General features: G+C 41.7%; 1 protein-coding gene across 3 annotated transcripts in view; it reads left to right on the forward strand.

Annotated features, from left to right (window-relative positions):
• Positions 1-20,686, forward strand: part of RASGEF1B (RasGEF domain family member 1B) — a 698,380-nt gene that overhangs the window by 190,470 nt on the left and 487,224 nt on the right. The window contains exon 1 of one of the 3 annotated variants that reach the window (XM_044766219.2): positions 2,212-2,540. The exons of the other annotated variants lie outside the window; for them this stretch is intronic. Coding sequence (XP_044622154.1) covers positions 2,472-2,540 — 69 coding nt within the window. The 5' untranslated portion in view covers positions 2,212-2,471. Of the gene's footprint in view, positions 1-2,211; positions 2,541-20,686 lie in introns of those variants that run through there. 3 annotated transcript variants of the gene reach the window in all.

The raw sequence follows: 20,686 nt of genomic DNA on the forward strand, positions 1-20,686 counted from the left end.
GGCAAAAGAGGAAGTCAGATTTGAAACATGAGAAGGACTCAACATGGTTGCTGCCTTGAAGATGGAAGGGGTCTCATGAAAAGGAGCACTTCTAGGAGCAGAGGACATGCCCCTTGCTGACAACCAACAAGGAAGCAAGGACCTCAGACCTACAGCTGCAAGGAACTGGATTCTGCTGACAACCTGAATGAGTTTGCAAGTGGATTCTTCCCAGAGCCTCTGGAGAAGAGGTCAGCTGGCTGGCATCTTGGTTTTAGCCTTGTAAGGTCTTAAGCGGAAAACCCAGTGAGCTGGCTCAGACTTCTAACCCACAGAACTGTGAGAGAATAAATGGGTGTTGTTTTAAGATGCTAAGTTGTGACAGCAATAGAAAGTGAATACAAACTGTGTGCAGGAGGTACTTTTATTATCATGCCCATTTTGCAGATGAGGAAACTGAGTCACAGAAAAGTAAAGTCACTTGCCTGAAGTCTCACAGCTATTAAATATCAGAAGTGGGATTTAAATCGAGGTAGTCTGCCCCTAGAGCCCATGTTCGAATCCAGTGACACAGTGCCTGAGACGTTTGTAGGTGCTTACTGCGTCTTAACTTCCCTTCTCTTTGTAGTGTAGCACAGAGGGCACCTGGCTGCCATATTTCTCGGTTTTGCTGCTGGGGTTTTCTGGTGCTGTGGCAGGGGCTTCTGGAAACCATGGGATCAAGATAGCATATTTGGAGCATTAGTTTTACTCATGAGGGTAGATCTTTTTATATTATAAGAAACCTGAATATGTCACAGACTATAATGTAAAAGATAAAACCAGACATTTCAAAGAAACTTTGTTTTTGATAATCTCTACTGTGAAAAATACTTGACTGAAAAAGTTTGAGAAGCAGCGAGCTGATATATTCAAACTAATCTAGTTTAACACCTTTCCTTCCCATTTTACTCTAAATTCACGGTGACTTTGCTATACCAGCTAGAATTCTGGGATGAGAATCAGGAAATCTGGACCCAGCTATGCACCATCCATCCAACCATCCGTCTTCTGTTGGTCCAAACAAGTACTTACAGAGTGCTCCCCTATGGCTGGAGTGTCTCTAATACAGTGTGACTTGATGAAGTTATATGAACTTTTCTAGTTCTGTTTCCTTGCATATAAAATTAGGTGATTTGACAGAACTTCCTCTAGGGTCTCTGTCTCTTACCAGTCTAACGCTTTTAAAGTTCTCTTAGGTGCTGACTTCTGGATTTGCCGAGGTAGAGCAATGTTTCTTAAGATGTCCAGCCTGGGCACCACCTGCATCAGAATCTCCTGGGGTGCCTAATAAAAAAGTAGTTCCTGAGGTTGCTCCAAACCTATTGAATCAGAAACACTGGGAACTGGGGCCCAAAACTTCTGGTTTTAAATAAGCTCTTCAGGTTATTATTTTGCACGCTGAAGTTTGAGATGTGCAGCTATAGGGATGCAAAAATAAATGTATAACATGGGCCGTGTGCCCTAAGTATCTCCCTTATTAAAATACAAGCCTTGCACGTTTGGGAAGAAAAACAGGGTCATGCTATCCGTATCAGTCTCCCGGCCAGGCGCATGCTTGGCCCATCCTGTGGCCCCCTCCCCTAGCCAGAGCCAGGGAGGGAGCTGTGACTGTGCAGCCGATCTGGCTCAGCCCCGGTGCCTACAAAGGCTCCTCTCCCCTTCTGGGGCTTACCTGTGCCTGCCCCATTTAATAAAAGGGGTTTATGTGAGAACAGGAGTGGGAATTCCTCCTCCCAGGCTTTGGGAGCCTTTTCCCTTTCCCAAAGGGAGGGTGGGGCCGGCGCAGGCAGGTGGGGGAGCCCCTCTGGGCAGCTCGCGCCTTGCAGCAGTATCTCACCGGGGTCAGTCGGCGGCCCGAGGCAGCCGCCTTTCCCACTTCCATTCGCGCGGAGAAGAAAACTGGGCGAGTGGGTCACCCTGACTGGTCCCCATAAGCAGACCCTCCCCCGCCTTCGCCTCCCGCTCTCCCGCGGAGCGTCAGGCCACGGCTCCAGCCGAGCGGTGTCGCTGGAGTGGCCGTGCCCGGGGCCGGGGCGGGCGTGTGGCTGCGCCACGGCGCTCTGCCCGCCGGCCGCCCTTGCCCGCGCGCGCCGCCGGCCTGCGGCGCCGTTGGCCCTCCCGCCACCCCCTCGGCGGGGCCCTTCCCTTGACTATGGTGATAGTGACATTCAGCGGGAAAGGCTAGCGCAGACGGCGGCGCCCCGGCTCCCGGGCGCGGGAGGCTCGGTCGGCGGACGGGGCTGCGCGCACCTCGCACCCCGGGCTGCCGCGGCCGGTGGCAGGCGCGCTCGCCCCCCGGCCCGCCGCCCCCGGCCCCGGCGCCGCGGGGCAGCTCGAGCCGCAGCCCGCGTTGGCCCGCGAGCTGCGGGCAGGACCTCGCCGCTCGGGCTCGTGCGCGGGGGAAGGACGGATCCAGCGCTTCGGGAGGGCCCCTGCCTCATTGCTCGTATATGGCAAAGTTTCTCGCCGAGCTCCTGGGCTGCACGTTGCCGAGCAAGGGCGCCTCTCCCATGTTTGAGGTAGGTCGAGGGTGTGTCCCTGCGGCGGCGGCCGTCTGCGGTGGCGGGCGACCCCTGACCGGGCCCCGGGGTCCATAGGAGTTGACAGGCGTGCGGGCTCATTTGCCTGGTTTCCACCTGGATGTCTGGGGTGGGGCAGGGACAGGATGGCTAGGAGGAGACCGGAAGCCCCAGAGCCTGAATTCTTGCCTCCCTGGAGCTCAGTGAATCTTTTTTTTCCTTCCCTGGTTGACAGGGGAACACGTTTTCTGTCAATCTGGACGAGTTTTCCGAGTTGCTCTTTACCTAAAATGCCAGGAATGTCTGAAAATGAGCGGTCTCCTGCAGTCCTTTTTTACTGCTTACTTGATTTCTTCGTTTTTCTTTTTCATCTGAAAAAATAAACAGTAACATCTTGAGGTCAGAAGGTTTCTACCTTCCTGCCTCCTTCAACTGCTCCCTTCCTCCACCCTCCAAACTCCATTGAAGTTAACTCATTTCTTCTTCCGTGAGTGAGCTACATGGGGATGCGAAGGGTTAAATGGGATTTGCCAAATCAGGTGAAGAAATCGCAGTTCTGACGGCAGGTACATCTAATTGCTCACACCTGCCTGAGGTGGCAATGATGCTTCTGTAAGCATTTCTGCAAGGAGTCTATGAGTCTATGAGAAGTCTGGCCTGCTTGTCTTCCTGGGGGAATGATGGCATCAGCTGTTCTATAGGAAACCTCCATGGCCGCTCAGCAGGGACAGCTTCACACTGTGCACAGTCCCACGCTACAGCTACTGTGGGAACAAAGTGTGTCCTTTGTCTCTGTCTACTTGCCCTCCCCCAACAACCTGACAGCTAGACCTGGACCAGAGGGCCATCACTCTGGCCGGGTTAACCAGCGCTGCAGTGTGGGCTTGAGGGCACTCCTCACTCAGTCCTAGGGCCTGACAAGTTTCCCCGCCAGCCTCGGGGCTACTCCAGGAGCCGCCTCAGCATCGCTGTCTGTAGTTTCCTGACTGGCCAGAGAGAGCAGAACTTGGTCTCTTCTCTCATGGATGCGGGAGCTTGTCTTCAGCAAGGCAACACTTCACGATTCAAACTCTTAGTCTCTTCCCTGGTTGCTGTGAATCTCTTCTCACCTTGGGCACCTGTAGGTGTTCCTACCTTCCGAGGTCCTATGGGCATATTCCTTTGATTTTGGAGCTCAGATTGCCCAAGCCCATGATGTCTGCTGTGTGACAAATCAGTTTTTAAGCAGGGAGATCCCAGTAGCAGGCAATAAAGAGCAACTGGGAAAACACGAGTGGACTGGGAGAAACCAGACTGAAATGCCTGACACATGGTAGCCTGAAATCTAAAAAATAATGAAGAGCTGGAAAAGTAGAGTTTTGCAGGCCTGCAGCTAAAATTAGCTGTCTTGTTTGGCATGTAGCGTCTCTGTCCATTTGCTTGTCTGTGACGTAAATGTTAGGCAGCGTTTGGGGACCATTCGGCAGACCTGAGGTGCTCCTTTAAAACTGCTTTTCTCTTTGGCTTTCTCTTCACTTGTATTTGGATTTTTATTCTTAAACTACCGAAACCCATGCCAAGCGATTTTGATTGCATGTACTACCTTTTGGTTGTATGTTCCTGACTGTTTTATCCTCCAGTCGATAGATGCCCCACCTTGATTTCTTAGAATAATTGACTCTCAATCATTGCTGGTTGGAGAGGGCCTTGAAAACCATTCTGAGGCCTATTTAACAATTAAGAAAATGAATGGCAGTGTTATTTTTGAAGAGCTCCAGGAAAGGGAATTCCCTCAGTCCTTGGTGACTCCTTGTATCTTGCTGTGTGTTATTTTCTACCCCTCTAGAAGCAGGAGCTACTGTAGCATCTGCTCTCTCCTTATTTCTGCAAATGATTGATTCAGTGTTGGCTGAATCAACCAAAAACACTCCACTTAGGTATCACTTTTAATCGGTGTTGCTGGAGGAGTTAAGTGATCGCCCCTTTCCTGCCTGTGGGGGGAAATCTGTGCCAAAGAGATGAATAACTGAGTCAGAAATGTGCTTGGAGGATGCTATCTTCTAGAGCAACCACCCCTTCAGCACACTCTTACTCAAAAATGAAGAGTTGTTGAGCTCTCTGCGCCTGGGAGGAAGAGAAATGTGTGAGAGAGATATTCTTAAACCTTTATAAATATTCATTTCCTGAAAATGAAAGTGCCAGGACACGGGAAAATTCTAGGCAGCTTTGCCTTTCCAGCAAATGCTCTAATTCTGACTTTGCAGGTTACCTTTGGTTTGCGGAAGATCAAGAGAAGAGATGGATGTCTTCACAATGAATGGCCTTTGGATTTATTTTGGGTAGGAGGTGGCCAGGGATGTTGTTTCTTCCTAGACGGGCCAATTGGGTTTGCACAGAGGAGATTCTGCCTAAAAGAGCACTGAATCCCGACAGGACCTCTTGTGTGTTTGTAGTTGTCTGGGGAGGCTGGGTGATAAGTTATGGTGAACACAGGTATAAGAAGTCGCAGTGGTTGAAAAGCGGCTCCAGTGCGTGCCCTGCTGCGTCCTCTTCAGAGGCGAAGGACAGATGGCGTGCATTTGAAACACGGTGTCTTCATGATCATATTGTTAACCTTTCCTTTCCTTTTTCTTTGTAAAGTATTAAGTTTATAAACCAAGTCTTTGGGAAACAAATTTAAAATTTTAAGAAAAAAGCAAAGGGTAATAAGTTTATCCCAGCCATAGCAGTGCCCTGAGCACTGGGCTAGATTTTTGGAATAAATGTACGTGCCATACCAAGGCAGAGCTTCTGCAGAAAGAGTGGGTTTGCTGTGTATTCTGATGTCTAGAAAGGGTAGGTGGATTTAGACCTACAGGTCCTACTTACATGCGTCCTGTGTGCTTGGATGGATGAGTGTCTGGTCCTGGCATCCATTCCTTCCCCTTTAAGCTCTGAGCTATTATGAACCTGCTCCCCAACTCCAGCCTCAGTGTTGCTTTGCATTGTGCCTTCATGATAGGTAGTGATGGGGTCTGGTTCCAGGGCAGGAAGTGGCAGGAGAATTATATAGTCAGAGGCGATTGCTTTTTCTCCTTCCAGGCCCCTTTTCCCTCAGTCTACAAACCTGCATTTTTGATCCTCCCATCCTTAATCATCTAATCTGGTGGGTCACCTTTCAGGAGCCACATCTGTTGGGCAGAACACATTTGGCTCTTCAGAAAAGGGACGTCCAATTCCATGCCACTGGTCATGGATGCGATTTCTACAATTGTCACACCTCACGTATATTCTACTTATTTCCACCTTCTATTTTCTGTCTTTACCAGTATTGCTGCCTAACTGCGACTATAGCTTTATTTTAATTTACCCATAATATCTATCATTTATTGCCTACTCTGAGCCAGGCGTTGCTCTAAGGGCATACTATACATAATCCCAGCTATCCTCCCAATAGCATCGCAATATAGGTGTTAATAGCCGTGTTTCACAGATGAGGACATTAAGGTTGAGAGAGTTTAAGTAATTCGCTTAAGGTCACTCATTGTATGTGCTGGAGTGAGGATCTCAAAGTTCACTTACCTCCCTCCACTATGGTTACTTGGTATTTAATGTTTTCTTTTGTTTTCTGTTTTCTACCTCAGGTTCATTCCTAGATATACCCTTTCTCTTTGGAAGTGGGAAAGGTAAACCCCCATTCTTTCATATTCTTTTATTCTTTCACCTTCACTGTGTTACCATTGGGATGGCATGAGTACCTTAGTCCCGGAAATGTTCAATCAAAGGCTGATTGAACTCAGAGGAATAGTTAAGGGGAAGGTTCAAATTCAATAGCCATGACCCTTTGCAGATAGCTCCCGTTTACACAGCATTTCCTGCATGTTGTCCTGTTTTATTCCCCAATAACATTATGAGGTAAGTTGTGTTGTCATCCCTGTTTTAGAAGCGAGAAAGCCAAGGCTTAGAGTCATTGCATGAATTTTCCAAGGTCACTCACCTACGTAGAGTCTGATCTGGGAGGTAAATCCTGGGCTCTGATTCCACAGTGCTTTGCCAGCTAGCTGCATTGACTTTCCTGATCTTTTCCTGGTCTCTGATCTCTGCTCATCCACTCTATCTTTTGGACTATTTCCCAAGTCATCTTTCTTAATAGCCCAACTCAACACAGTGCCCATTTGTATACCCCAGACTCTTTGGTGGTTCACCATTGCATGCTGACTCAGAAGGGCATGCAACTCCCCTCAGTAGTGTGGTCACTACCTAATTTTCTTGTCCGGTCTTTCCTTCCTTCTATTATATTCCTGGTATTCCAGCAACTTTAGTTTACTCGCATTTCGTGATCATGTCCTCTCACCTCCAAGCTGTTCCTCTGCCTGGAATATTCTTCTCCTAACAACACCTATTGATGTTTCCCCTTTCTTCAAGGTTCAGCTCAAATCTCACCTCCAGATCCACCTCGTTGGACAATGTCCAACTCTCTACCACAGGCCCGCTGAATGTTATTTGTGTTTGTTTCTATAGGAGATTTTCGATAACTTTCTCTGTGCTTCAGTTTTCTGTCCTGAGTGCAGGGTGGTGAGGGTTAAATGAGTTGATGCCTGGAAAGAACTTAGAATAGTACTCAATACGTGGTAATTGCTGAGGTCCTTGCCTGTGTGTCTCCGAACTATTTAGCCACAAGAACTAAGTATTTTTTCCTTCCACAGCACCTAGTGGAGTATTTTGCACTTAGTTTTGTATCAAATATCTGATGAGTCAAATTTATCTTCCAACCCTGAAGGTTCATGATTTACTTTACTCTTAAATTATTTGTTGTTTATCTGGAATTCAAATTTAACTAGCACCCTATATTTTTATTTGCTAAACCTGCAACCCTATCTTACTTTCCCCCTCCTCCCCTCAAAACCCAGCTCCCGGAGTTCAATCCTGGAACTCAACTGTGGAAGCCTTGTCCCCATCCTTCCCTCTTTATAGCCCCTACTGTGTCAGAGATCCTGTCCCCGGCCAAGGGAGCCACCTATAGGGAACTGCAGCTGGGCAACTGTCTGTTCCCACTGTATGGAAATTCTGGAGTGAGCAAGCTTTCCGCTGCAAGTGTCAGGGCCACAACCAAGAGAGGTGTATTACTGGCATGTTATTTATTCATTCTTCATGTGCTCACCAGTTCATTCAATCGTGCATTCATTTAACAAATGTTATTAAATGCTGACTTTGTGCTAGGCGCCCCATGGAAGCCTTGCTAAGAGACGTTCAAACTGTTTTGACCGTGACCTACAGTAAGAAATATATTTTACATTACAATCCTGAATGCACATAGCTATTTATACCGATAACCTTGAAATTAAGTTTCAAGAATAATACTTTTCCTTGTGACAGGGGATCTCCTCTGATCTTTGCAATTCTGTTCTTTCCTTTCCATACCATTTCTTCCATTCTATTAAGAATTAAACTGGGAAAGACCCACTGAATTGATTTCATGAGTTGTGGCTCGTAATTTGAAAAGTACTGCTCTATAGGATGTAAGATTCTATTTTCACGGAACAATGTGTATTAACTCATTATCCCAGGACTATACTTACACATTATTGCACTGTACATTAGGAGATCTTTGTGGTCTATCTGGGAAGCCAATCATCATGCATAACATTATTTTTTTGGAGAAAATATTTTTAGGGTTTCAAATAACTAATGCATCAAATAACTTTTTTTTTGCTGAGGAAGATTTGCCCTGAGCTAACATCCACTGCCAGTCTTCCTCTTTTTGTATCTGAACTGCCACCACAGCATGGCCACTGACAGATGAGTGGTGTGGGTCTGTACCTGGAACCGAACCCGGGCCACTGAAGTGGAGTGTGCAGAACTTAACTGCTAGGCCACCGGGCCTGACCCTCAAAAAACTTTTGATAAATATCCTGCCTCTAAATTGAGTCAAAGGTTTGGCATGTTATCTGAGCATATTTTATGACATGGTCTTTTATTTTGAACACGGTACTCGAATTTCAATTTATTTCTCTCTTTGCATCCACTAACAACAAACGTGCACCACTGTTTGGATTGACTCCCCAGGCTACATTTTATGAATCTTCCCAGTTTTATATTTTAATCGACCTCATCCCTTCTCTCTTGAAGGAAGTTTTACTTTCAAGCAGTTTTTTCCCTCTAATTTGCCTGGTAAAGATCTCGATTTTATCCATTACAATGAGCCTTACACACTCTCATCCACTTGGCCATTCTGATGGCTTCAAGCATCTAAAGAATGATCCCTCTGGTCAGGCTGTTTTGAAAGCAAATAACTTGGATGAGTATGGCTGTAGCTTCAGTGATTGGATGTTGGTGGACGATCATAAGGGAGAAGTTTACTTTGAGAATAATAGCTCCTGTTGCCACAGCTGGGCTTTCTATGAGGGTCATTTGAATTTTAAGCTAATGGATACTGAGTTTGTCTTGTAAATTCACAACTCAGTTTGTTTGAGGGCCAATTGGATTGCTCTACCACATCTGAGCCATTGTATACACACAGGGCAACTCTACTTACCTTTTGTGTTAGCTGCTTTTAGACTCTGCATGTGGTCCTAAATGCACACATTTCATTTACAGGAATATTTGGTCCCATTGTGATTACATCTGTCTAATGGCTTCTTGCTGAGAAACCGTTACATGATTCTTTTCCTTTTTGTATTTTGATAAGGCAAGGCTGGTGTTTCATATCTGTCAAATGGCCAATGCTGGCTGCATGTCATAGGGAGCAGGGATAGGAGCTTAACTCTTTGATTTATTTCCTTTTGCTTAGCTCTTTTCAGTTTGTAATGGTGTTCTTGTGTATTGTGAATTTCTTTATTTTGCAAATCTTTGATAAAATACAATAGGTCCTGGGGTGACATTTATATTAGCAAGATTCTACCTACTTAGAGTTGCCTACTGAAGTGGTGTATAAATAAAATGACAACTTTTATTTATTTGAATTTTGTGATGAGTAAGGACTGTACTTTCCACCCTTGGAGAGATTTAAATGTATTCTAGGCCTATTTCTCCAAAAACCTATAGTATGTTAACATAGATTAATATATCTATGTCCCTTTCAAACCTCTACATTTTCAAACCAAAATGGAGGACTCGGCATCCTCCTTGCACCCACCTGATCCCTACTTCTTTCTAACTCCGTCAGCCAAAAGCACTACACGTCTTCTTTTTACCTAGGCTAGCATTTTGGTGCTGTCTTTGCTTTCTTTTTTCTTCGTGAACAATCTGTCAGTGACTTCTGCAGATGCTGTCTTGGACTTATGCCTTTCCTTTGATCCCTGCTAGTCTTCAGCCACTGATCTGACAAACATTTACTGAGTGTGTACTATGGACAAGGAGCAGCAGGGTCTGTAGGGGATTTCACAATAAGCTACTAATGGATTTGCTTTGCTGAAGTCTCGCCACTCTGCTTTTCCTGAATAGGCTGCTATACGCCACAATGCCTTCTCATCGGCGCTTTCCTACATGAGAGTCTACATGACTTTCTATTTTCAAAGGTTAAAGTCTCTAAATTCTGCCTAGGTTATTTCTAAGATATTCACTGAAGGGTCTTAGTCTGCCTTGCCAACTTGACTTCCAACTGCTGATTCTTGTCAGAGCTCCTCACACGTCAAATACAGATTCTTGCCCCTGCATCTGTGTTTATGCTACTTGTCTGTCCTGTAATGTGATTACCTATCCTCTTTGTGTTTGTTCTTCCTAACCAAATGCTACCTAATCTTCAGGGCCATAGTAAAGACCCAGCCCTTCATGAAACCTTCCCCAAGGACAGCCAAGAGCCTGGGAGGGCACAGCCTGCAGAATCAGATACTTGGCTTCCAATCCTGGCTCCTCTACTTCTTGTCTGTGTGACCTTAATAAATTACTTCTTTGTGTCTCACTTTTATTTTCTGTAAAATTGGAGTAATAAAAGTAGCTATCTCATTGAGTGGTTATGAGGATTAAATAAGGTAGTTCAAATGAAATGCTTAGCGTAGTGTCTGGCATGTAGTAATTGACAAATATAATAATAATAATGATGATTAATAATAATAATGATTGTTATATATTTTCACCTTGATCCCAGTCCTCTGAGTTCTCTCTTTTATTTGACTATCTTAGAACATAGCTTACACTTTTCTGACTTCTCCACAGTGCTAAGCACAAGGTAGGTGCTCAATCAATGCTTATTAATTTTGAAAACATGTCATATGCTGTTTTAGCAAAATCTGGGAACCAGTGTATTTCTGGATATATTTAATTGTACTTCATGGAAATGTGACAACCCCTGTCCTTTAGTGACTTGTCCCCTGATCTCTTGGATGTATATTGATGCTAATTTAGGCTACAGTTGTACAAGTGATGCTAATGTACTTTTATACACAACTGTGGTAGAAGCAGTACTTGAAAAATGTGCCAATTATAAATGCCATTAATTTAAATGAAATCCAACCATAGATTGCAATATAATTAAACAGAGTATTTTTTATTTTTCGATTGGTTTGCAAACATGAATCCTCAAAATAGGTCAAGTGAAGCAAATCCATGCCATAAGTCAAGATTTTATTCATCAGACTTTTGTGTTCCATGCTGTTGGTGGAAAATTCTGGCTGGAAGTCAGGTTAGATTATTTCAAAATTAATTTACTCCAAAGAACACTTACCCAGTGGGCTTCCTTATCGTATTTCTAATGGGAAAGAGGGAGTAATGGTGCCCTGCTTCCCTGGAAACTCTGTTGGATGCCCTGAAAGCATGGGAATTTACTTTCATGGAGATTATTTGAATTTGGCTGGAAGTCAAGTGAGGATGCCTACAGAGAGGCACGTGGGGCTGCAAACTACGGAGTGGCAGCATCATGAATTGCAGAGAACCTGCACCAGGAATCTTAAGATCTGAATTCTGAGCCTTGCTCATCTCCTTACTGGCTGAATGCTATTGGGGAAATCTCCTTACCTCTCTGAGTGTCCATTTTCATAGTTCTAACATAAAAGTGTCAATATTTGATTTGCTTTACTGACAGAAATGATGTGAGGCTCTAGTGTGGTAATAAATGTGAAAGTCCTTTATAAAGTATCAAGCATCATACAAATGTGAATTGCCATTACTGATACAATAATGAAGAGGACAGAGACAGAAGGTGTGTACTGGCATCCTAGGCATGCAGGAACCTGCTGGCAAATGGAATGCTAGGAATGGTATGAATGGTAAAGAATACAAATACCTCATTTGAAAGGTAGAGAAGGAAATATGAAGCTGTCATAATTTACAACTAGAGCTTTAACCCATCTGCAATAACGCCTGGAATCAATTTGTATCTAGAAATTTCCTTAGGCAGTAAATGCTTTCTGAGAACTAAACTTGAACTAAGTTTCTGAATGAAATTCTGTCACCATGAGGGGAGGAAGGTGCAGATATCATGACCGAAGGCAAATTGCAAGGTGGTAGTGCTGGGCCAGATTCAGAAAGAGGGTCTAAGAGTGTAGGATTGTAGATTTCAGAAACATATAGTGGCTGTTGTTTGAACTCTGTCCTTTCCCTCTGTCCCCTGAGCCTAGCTACCCTGTGCCAGAAAAAAGAGCTTGATGTATGATGACCCAAGCAGCCCTGCTTTGGGGCCATTTCAGAGAGCAGAACTCGGAGGAGGGAGCCTTTTCAATGTAAGGAGAGCACTGGTGGCCTGGGCTGAGCAGTAGTGGGTATTTTGCTGCAGGACAGTGTACACACCTGGGCAGCCTGGAGACAGCATGATCCAATGGTTCCCTGGACTGGTTTGAGAGCTAAAAAGACATAATTTCCCCCAGAGGACATCAAATGATATCAAAGGAAGATACTGATACTGTATCAAGGAAAGAAGGGATCCTTGGAAGAGACTTTTATGTTCTCAGGGTGGGGGTGGGTAGCAAAATTAGGGTGTGATTAGGTGACTCCATTTGTAACTACAATTGGGTACATAATATTGGTCCATCTAACTTTGTCGGTTTCCTTCTCTCCTATTCCATTGTTGAATAAGTGTAGGCCTTTTGTGAAATTTAATCCCCTAAGCCATTTTTTTGGCCCAACAAGCTTATTCTTGATGTTCATTTTAACCAAATTTCATATGTGTTAAAATGCGTTTTATGTCTGTTAAGAGAGAGTGGGGTGGAGTGGGAGAGGGGAGATGCATGTACGGAACCACACACAGGTAGAAAGACACACAGGCGCACAGTGATTTGCCCCTGGAATGGGCTTGATGATTAAACCACATCATGATCAGTGGTTAAATGAATCCATAAGTCTCACTAACTTCATTTACTAACTTTCCGCCAAAACCTTAAACGTGCTTGTGTACGTGAGGCCAAGTACAGAGATTCTTCTCAGGGCTTAACAAATTGAACTTCCTTTGGTTTTGAGTTTCTCTTTTGCCTCCTCCCTCTCCTCCAGCTTAGGGAGGTTCTTTCTAAGAATCTGTGACATAGCTGTGTGTGATTTTCATTTTTTCCATCTCACTCTGCAAATAGAAACTGATTTCATTTTTTCTCATGTATAAAGAAATAGTACATCTGATTTCACAGGCCAGAAAGAAATGATTGGAAAGCATCCAGCCAGGTCCTGGGGAAGCCCCTAAAATTATCTGCTACCTTATGGACTGTCCAGATTGTATGAGTGGCTGGGGAAGATGGGGGCAGGGAAGAGGGATTTGGGAAATAAAATTTTCTCTTGCCCAGATGCTGTGAGTGAGTCAGATGGCTGGGTGAGTACCCTGATGCCTACTGTGATTTTTTAGGAGTCCATTTGCTCAGTGCCAGGTTTGGATGTTCAAGCAGCTGGGCAGACCCTCTGGGGTTCCTAGTTAATGCAGCTCCCTCTCTCTGCACGTTGTGTGGACTTCCTGTATGTGTGAGTACTTTCTAGATAAACAGAGGGACTTCTCCTGGCTTACCTTGGCTTGCACTTTTGATTTGGAATTGCTGTGTGTTAGAGTGACTAAGAAATATGCCCTCACTTGATAGATGGTACATAGTAATAATAGTTAAGAATTTACCAAAACTCCTTACATACATAATTTTATTAGAAATGGAGAAACAGTAGATTATTTTACTCTATTTACAGATGGAAACTCTAAGGAACAGAGAATTAAGAAATATTAACTATTGGAAAATAGCTTGGGTGTAAAATTGTCCAACAGCTTTGCAGATATTAAAAATAATTTATCACCTTTTTCTATATATATCTTCCTCCTTAATAGAATTAAGAAGATAGCACTATAAAAATACTATCAGTTGAAATCATTAATATGAATTTCTTTGAAAATCATAAAAGTGGTACAAAAAAATGTAAAGTATCTTACCTCAAATACGGTTTGTAACAATACAAGGTATACCTAAATACCATAAAATATTATTATTATGTAAATGAAAAATTCCATCATTAGTAAAGGTCCTTCCCATTTCTGGCCTTGCACGTGAACATGGTAACAAATGGGAGCAGCTTTGATGATCTATTTCGGAAATCATTTCCACGTCCTTCTTTGTCCCACAAAATTAGCATAAATCCCACCTGCCATTTCTAGCCATCCCCATCTCTTCCTATGAGTTCTGTCATTGGATGAAGAGCTTCCAATAGAGAACAATTAGATTTTTCTCTCCAGACAAACCATTGCTAAGGTACAGCTTGTTGGGGGTGATTGCCCCGGATTTTATGTTATGGGGTCTCCTGTCCTGCTGGTGGATGAGTGAAATATCAGTAGAACAGAATAATCAACAAATTCCATGGTACAGTGCCGTGCAGATTTTGAAGCACTTTCACTGAAGCCTCTTCAACAGCTTTTGAAACATTATCATCCCCATTTGACAGATTTAGAAGCTGAGATTCAGAAGATAAAGCGAATGTCCCGTAACCACAGCCAGAAAGCGATGGAGCGAGGACTTCAGCTCCAGGTCTCCTGTTCCCAAGTTCCCCTGCTCTTTCTAGGGCAAGCTAGGTGTCAACTGTGATGCCCTTGCCCATGTAAGGAAGCTCCCAAGTCTCGTATATATTAATTATTTCCGTAATGACTCCACCATCACCAAGGCAAAGGCGTGGCACTTCCCGCTCCTTGTGTCTTTAGTGAGACTAAGGCTGCCCTTTAATAATTATCTTCTAGAATTTAAGCTAAGTCTCTACTCTGTCACTTGTAGCTTGTTATTTGTGTGACCATAGGCAAGTTACTTAACCTCTCTAAGATTCAGTGTCTTCATCTAGAAAATGAGGATTAAATGAGAAAATATATGTAGTGTTACGCTATACGTGGCACGTAATTAACATCAGATGTTACCGTTCTTCTTCTTTTTTTATTTTCTACTTCCTAATTGGGCTTGATTTACATTTTAGGCTGCTTCTTTCTGTATTAACTTTTTGGAGCTGAGGTAGATATCAAGTGGACATGTGATGGGAGTGGGAAAGGCCCAAGAGAAGGCGCCTACCCTGTGCTTTGTCCCTGGTCCACACGAAAACTAAATTAGGTGCCATAGCACTAGCGGTGATAAAAGATTGGTTTCATTATTTTTTTTCTGGGTAAATACACCAGTGGTTACTTTTCTTTCTGAAGTCTCTTGCCCGTCACATACTGTGCTACGCAGAATACTCATTGTACAAATATTTATTTAATCCAAATTATGTGTCCTTTTCATGTGTGTGGTCCTGTAAGGATCACAAAAGGAACAAGACATAGTCTGTCCCAAATTTACCTGAAGAGGCTTGATTTCTAAGCACAAAACCAGAGGACCATTCTGAGCTCAAGTCTGGTAGGAAAACCACTATGCCTATTCTAGGGAAAAGATTTCAGGGGCTAACTCTTTTCCCAGAATGCTTCCAAGTGCTGTGACAACCATTTAAAATATTTTCCAAGGAAGGAGTTGATTTCACAAGAAATTCTGTTTTACCAGATTGATGCTATAAATAGGCAGAATAAGTTATCGTTTGTGTCTTACCACTTTCCAAGACACAAGCAGTGATTAAAAATGGTAAAAGAAAAAAAATAGGATTGTGTTTGAGGTCACAGCAGATGTAAAATCTTTTTAAAACTATGCCTCCTTATTGGATTTTCTGATTTTGTTTTGTAGTGCCTTAGGCAAGTTACTTTCCTCATATGTAAAATACTCTAAATAAAAATATCTCACTGGGCTTTTATGCAGAATACATGAGATATGATGGGAAAGCACTTAGCATAGTGTCTGACACATGGTAGCCAGTATCCAATTAGCAATATTTTGCTTTCTACATTGATGAATATGCTTTTTGTCTTTTCTAGACCAGAGATTTAAATTAAGTCCTCCTTTTGAAGCCCCTCCTCCTGTTATCCACTTTTATTCTGCTATCCCCTGGAGCGTTTCAATATTGTCTACAGCTCAGCATGGCTTTACATGCATTGCCCATCAAAGAGTTAACAAGGCTGTGCTCCAACCTTTCTGGTTTGCTGGAGCTACTTAATCGGAGAAATCATTGTGGCTCTTTTTGTGCAACTCATTGATGTCCAAAGCAACTAATTAGAGAGAGGGAGTATAGAAAATCAATTTTTACTAACATTGACATTTCTTCCAATTTAAGCAATTGGTTTGCTTACATTCTTTGTGAAAACCTGTTGAGATCTAAAATTATCCCACATGACAAGATTAGAGGGTTCTAATAGGTTCTTGGTGTTAGGGTGTTAGAATAAAGATTATTTGAACATTAAATACATAGTCAGAATTTGGAAGGGATCCAGCACGTTACATGAACTCATTAGACAAGTAATTTGGACTCATAACACCCTTAAAGAAACTTCAAGCCTAATGGGTGTGGGGGGCAGTATAATTCTTTGAGAATCTCGCCTACTTAGAGGGAAGAGGATTATGTTGGATATTTCCCTTTGTATCTCCTGTACTTGACCTTTCTCCATTCTGTACACCAGGAAGCCAACCTGTATGAAATACATCTGCAGGGTTCTCTTGGCCTCAGCTTTCAATTGGGGCTGGCCAGTGGGGAGCATTGGTCAGAAACTGGAGGGAGTAGAGATTGTGAGGGCACGATGTTTATTACCTCAACTCCCTATTTTCAAGGTCACCTTGAGCTGGCTGTATCCCTCTACCTAAGACTGAAGCTCCTGTAAAGTGGTCCTTTCCACCTAGCCCTTCTGTCTCCAGCTCTCTGCAACTCTTCCTTCTCTTGCTACTTTAGGGGGGATAATTGGACATGTTACCAGCCCCAAGAAATTGTACCAGGCCTTATAGTATTTCTTACGCCCTTCTTACATCGTTGTAAATGGTCAAAATTTTACTGAACTTTCTTTAAATTACCCAATTTGAATATGTTACCTGTTTCCTACTAGAACCCTGAATGATAGAGGAATGATAGCAACTTTCTTTCAAAAGATCAAAGTGACCGTCTGAATTACTGGTTTGTAAAAAATTCTGCCAATTCATAAAAATACTGTGTGCCTCATTACATATTCAGGTAAAAGTAGATGAATTCACAAGAATGATGAATAATGGTGTGGCTTGTGTGGGTTGTGATTTGTCGTTAAATCATGTCATTTGGGTTGAATGAGGATGTTATTAGAGCTTCAGTAGATTCCAGTGTCTTAATAGAGCAGAGCCTTTAGAGATGGAGTGGGATGCTGAATGCATTGCATCACAACTTCTTAACTTGCAGGTAAGGAATCTGAGTCACCAAGAAGTTAGATGAGTTGCTCAAGGTCAGACCATTAGTATGTGGCAAAGCTGGGTCTTGAACCATGTCTTGTGACTCTAAGGCCAGTGGTTCTTTTAGTGCTCCAAATTGTGGAAACCAGTTAAATCTAGATTCCATTAAGCAAAATACATGGATTTGATTTCAGTTGGTCAGCTTGCAATGAACTGGAATCGTGCTTGAGTGTGATGTTGTGGGTTTTGATTTGTTTTTAAAAAGGAAATTAAGTGCAAGTGAGGAATTTCAGTTTACAATAGTTCATCTGTCACGTCAGTTTAGCTAAATAGAACCATGTTATGAAGATGTTAACACTGTTTTAGAATTTGTTTATTCATAAGGGAATTTCTTGCTGTATAGTACTTTTAGTTTCAGAAAATATGATTTATACTTGTGCTGAGTGATGAATTATAAAAACACTCAGAAAACAATCCTAATCCCTGAATATATTTCATTATTGGAAGAGTTTTGGGGGAACTAGTCTCTCATCGCTATTTCATATCAGAAAAATATTTGATTTTCTATCATGTGTGTGGCGTGTGTAGCCTGAGAATTGCAATAGTTGGTACATGGAAGGTGTCAATGCTTCTGCCCTTAAGATAATAACAGCCTAATACAAGGGATATGGGATAGAGATTATATACAAATTGAAAAACAAATGAGATGAAATTTTCTTCTTAAGTCAACTGTTAGGAGGACCTACAAGATAACCACACAATTAAGGTGTGATCCCCTGAAGTCAAGGGTGAAAACCTACATTTCTTTCATAGTCTATTCTACCTCTTTACAGGGAACATGATAATTACTTAGTAAATATTTGACAAATAAATAAATGAAATCACAATAGGTGTTCTTGCAGTATTTCAGGAATAAGAAAGGGAGTTTGGTCTAATCTGTTGTTTTATGTGGTTCTTAGTTGCTAGCCTAGATGGTTCACACATTGGGAGCATTACTTTGCTATATGTTGTGTATGAGTTTGGTGACAATTTTTTTAAATTTAGGCTTGCATATAGAAAAATTGCACTGTCAATTCAATATTATCTTTTTAATAAATTAAAAAGTGAAACTGTTTAGGTAAATAAATCAATAAAAGGATGATTTAAATCAATTTTACTATGAAACATCATCAATTTTCTTGTACAATAAAACCTTGAAAATTAATAAATATAAGTTGTTTAGTCGCTTCAGTTTTTGTGCTTTGATACTGATCCGTAAAAACAATGACTCACACCAGCTGGATGTGTTAGTTTTCCTTGCGCTTTTTTGTAATGCACTAAGATGGTCTTTGCTCTAATTCTGCTTTCCTGGATAATGCTGCGTATTACTATATGACTTGGATATTTTAGAATTTTGAACTATGAATTTTGCGTCTGTGTAATGCAAATATATGCTATTCTCTTTAAAACATCATAAATGGGTTCTTGTTTTTTTTTTAATATCAAGATTGGCTTAATTATCTTTTGAATGGTGGAGCTTTCAGAGAAATAGCTCTGTTGAAAAGATAATGGTCAACTATATGGTTACCCAGATGTAAAAATTATATTTTGATAATGACATTTCCTCCAGAAAGAAAGTTAAGTAGAAAGTTACCCTAGCTCCTGTAGGGTGAGTACTCAATGCTCCTTTATTACTCATCCTTTATTACTCGTTTATTGATTCTGTTCCTCATTTGACCCTAAAGTGGAGGAATACAAATCTGACAGGGCCGTATCTGTAGTGATTGGAGTCCTTGTATGCATATGTCTATTTCTTTTTCCTTATTCTTTTCTTCCTTCTAAAATGGCAATGATCAGAGAAAACTCCCATTTGCAAAAATGTACAGCTAACTCTTTTTTTATATTTCCCTTCTATTCTGTGAGAGTAGAAAGCTGTTCCTCAGAAGAGGTCCAGAAGACTTTCTTGCTATCTCTAGATTCACTCTCTTCATTCCACACTGCAAAAAACGTGGAGTTACTGTCCTAGAAAGAAGCTCAATATTAGACAGTGAGGAGAACTGTGTTTATTTCTTCACTGTTGTATCCCCAGCACATAGCAATATTTCCCGAATAGCAGTCTTGTAGAATTAATACATGAATGAATAAATGCGTAGAACCACACCATACCTTCTCCACAGACCTTCCTCTTCCCACATCACCAAGGAAACTTGGAAAACATTCTACTCCATGACTGTACGTACTTAAGGATATAAGATACTTTTTTGATGGACTCCTTTCCCTTTTCTCTTTGGCCTTGCAGGCTTGCAGATTTGATTTTCATATTAACCTGGCTTCATTTGCTTTCAGATATTGAGATTTGATGGGAAGGGATGTTACTATCACCTAATATGATTTGCCCTTCTTTGGGGAAGACACTGGACCTTAAAATATTTTAGGATGACATCGGTTGTAAATTCTAAGATATATTGTGATACAGCAACTTTAACGTTGTTTAAATTTATTAAAAATAGTTGTATGTGTCTGACATTTTTAGTTGATACAGTTGAAACTGTTTATTCTTTGCAAGACACTAGTATCATTCAATTGAAGAGCACAGAAGCATAAAATTTAATGTACCTTTACTTCACATTTCGGTGATTATTTGTGTGTTAATTTAAATATTTTGAGGCATTTTCTGTATAAGTCTTCAATCACCATTAATTGAAACACTTACATAATAAATACAGAGATTTTCTTCACAAGGTAAATTGTTTCTGTTATATTCTAAGATGTTCATCATTTTGAAAGGTGCCTGTAAAAAATGAAAATGGAAAAATTTCCTTATTATCATAAACACCACATTAACTTGAAATATTAACAGTGTTCATGGACTTTTGCTGCGACGACTTTTAAAACATTATTAGTTTTTCTGCTTGAGTCAGTCTCCTTTTCCTACTTGTTGCGACTGTCCATGGTGCTGAAAGCATAGTGTCTTGTTAGACATAGTCACAAAATGATGGCGATGTGAGAAATTTCTAGGCTAATGCCTCCATTTTCATTGAAGAAGTGCAGAGAGCTGAACTCATTTACCTAATTTGATACATCTTGTAATGGCTGATCAGGACAAGAATCCATGTGTTTCTTCTAACTGTACCAGGCTGGCAAACCTGTCTTCAAACCTGGAGGACCCCTAGTAGAGTTAAATGCATAAAACTCTAGAGACCAATTAGAAACAAAAATTTACTATATTAGGAGTCTTCATAAACCCTTTGGACACAGGAAATAGAGACATTTTTTTTCCTTGGTGACTACACTGATAAGATTTCATAGCTTGTAACAACCTTACTGGTTAGGCCTATAAATCCTGTTTGAAAAAAAATTAAAACATTCTGAATCATTTCTCACTTTTGAGTCCTTTGAAAGCCTTCTTAAAATTCTGACTGAATTTGGAGTACTTTCCAAATGTGAGCAACTACCTCATTATTTTAGGACTATTTAAATTCATTGTCCACTCATGATTTAAAAAAAACATTTGGGAAGTGTAGCAAGATTTAGAAGAATAAATCTTTTTTTTTTAATATTTTATTTTTTTCC

The sequence above is a fragment of the Equus asinus genome, chromosome 3 (genome assembly GCF_041296235.1).
Source record: "Equus asinus isolate D_3611 breed Donkey chromosome 3, EquAss-T2T_v2, whole genome shotgun sequence".
Lineage (NCBI taxonomy): Eukaryota > Metazoa > Chordata > Mammalia > Perissodactyla > Equidae > Equus > Equus asinus.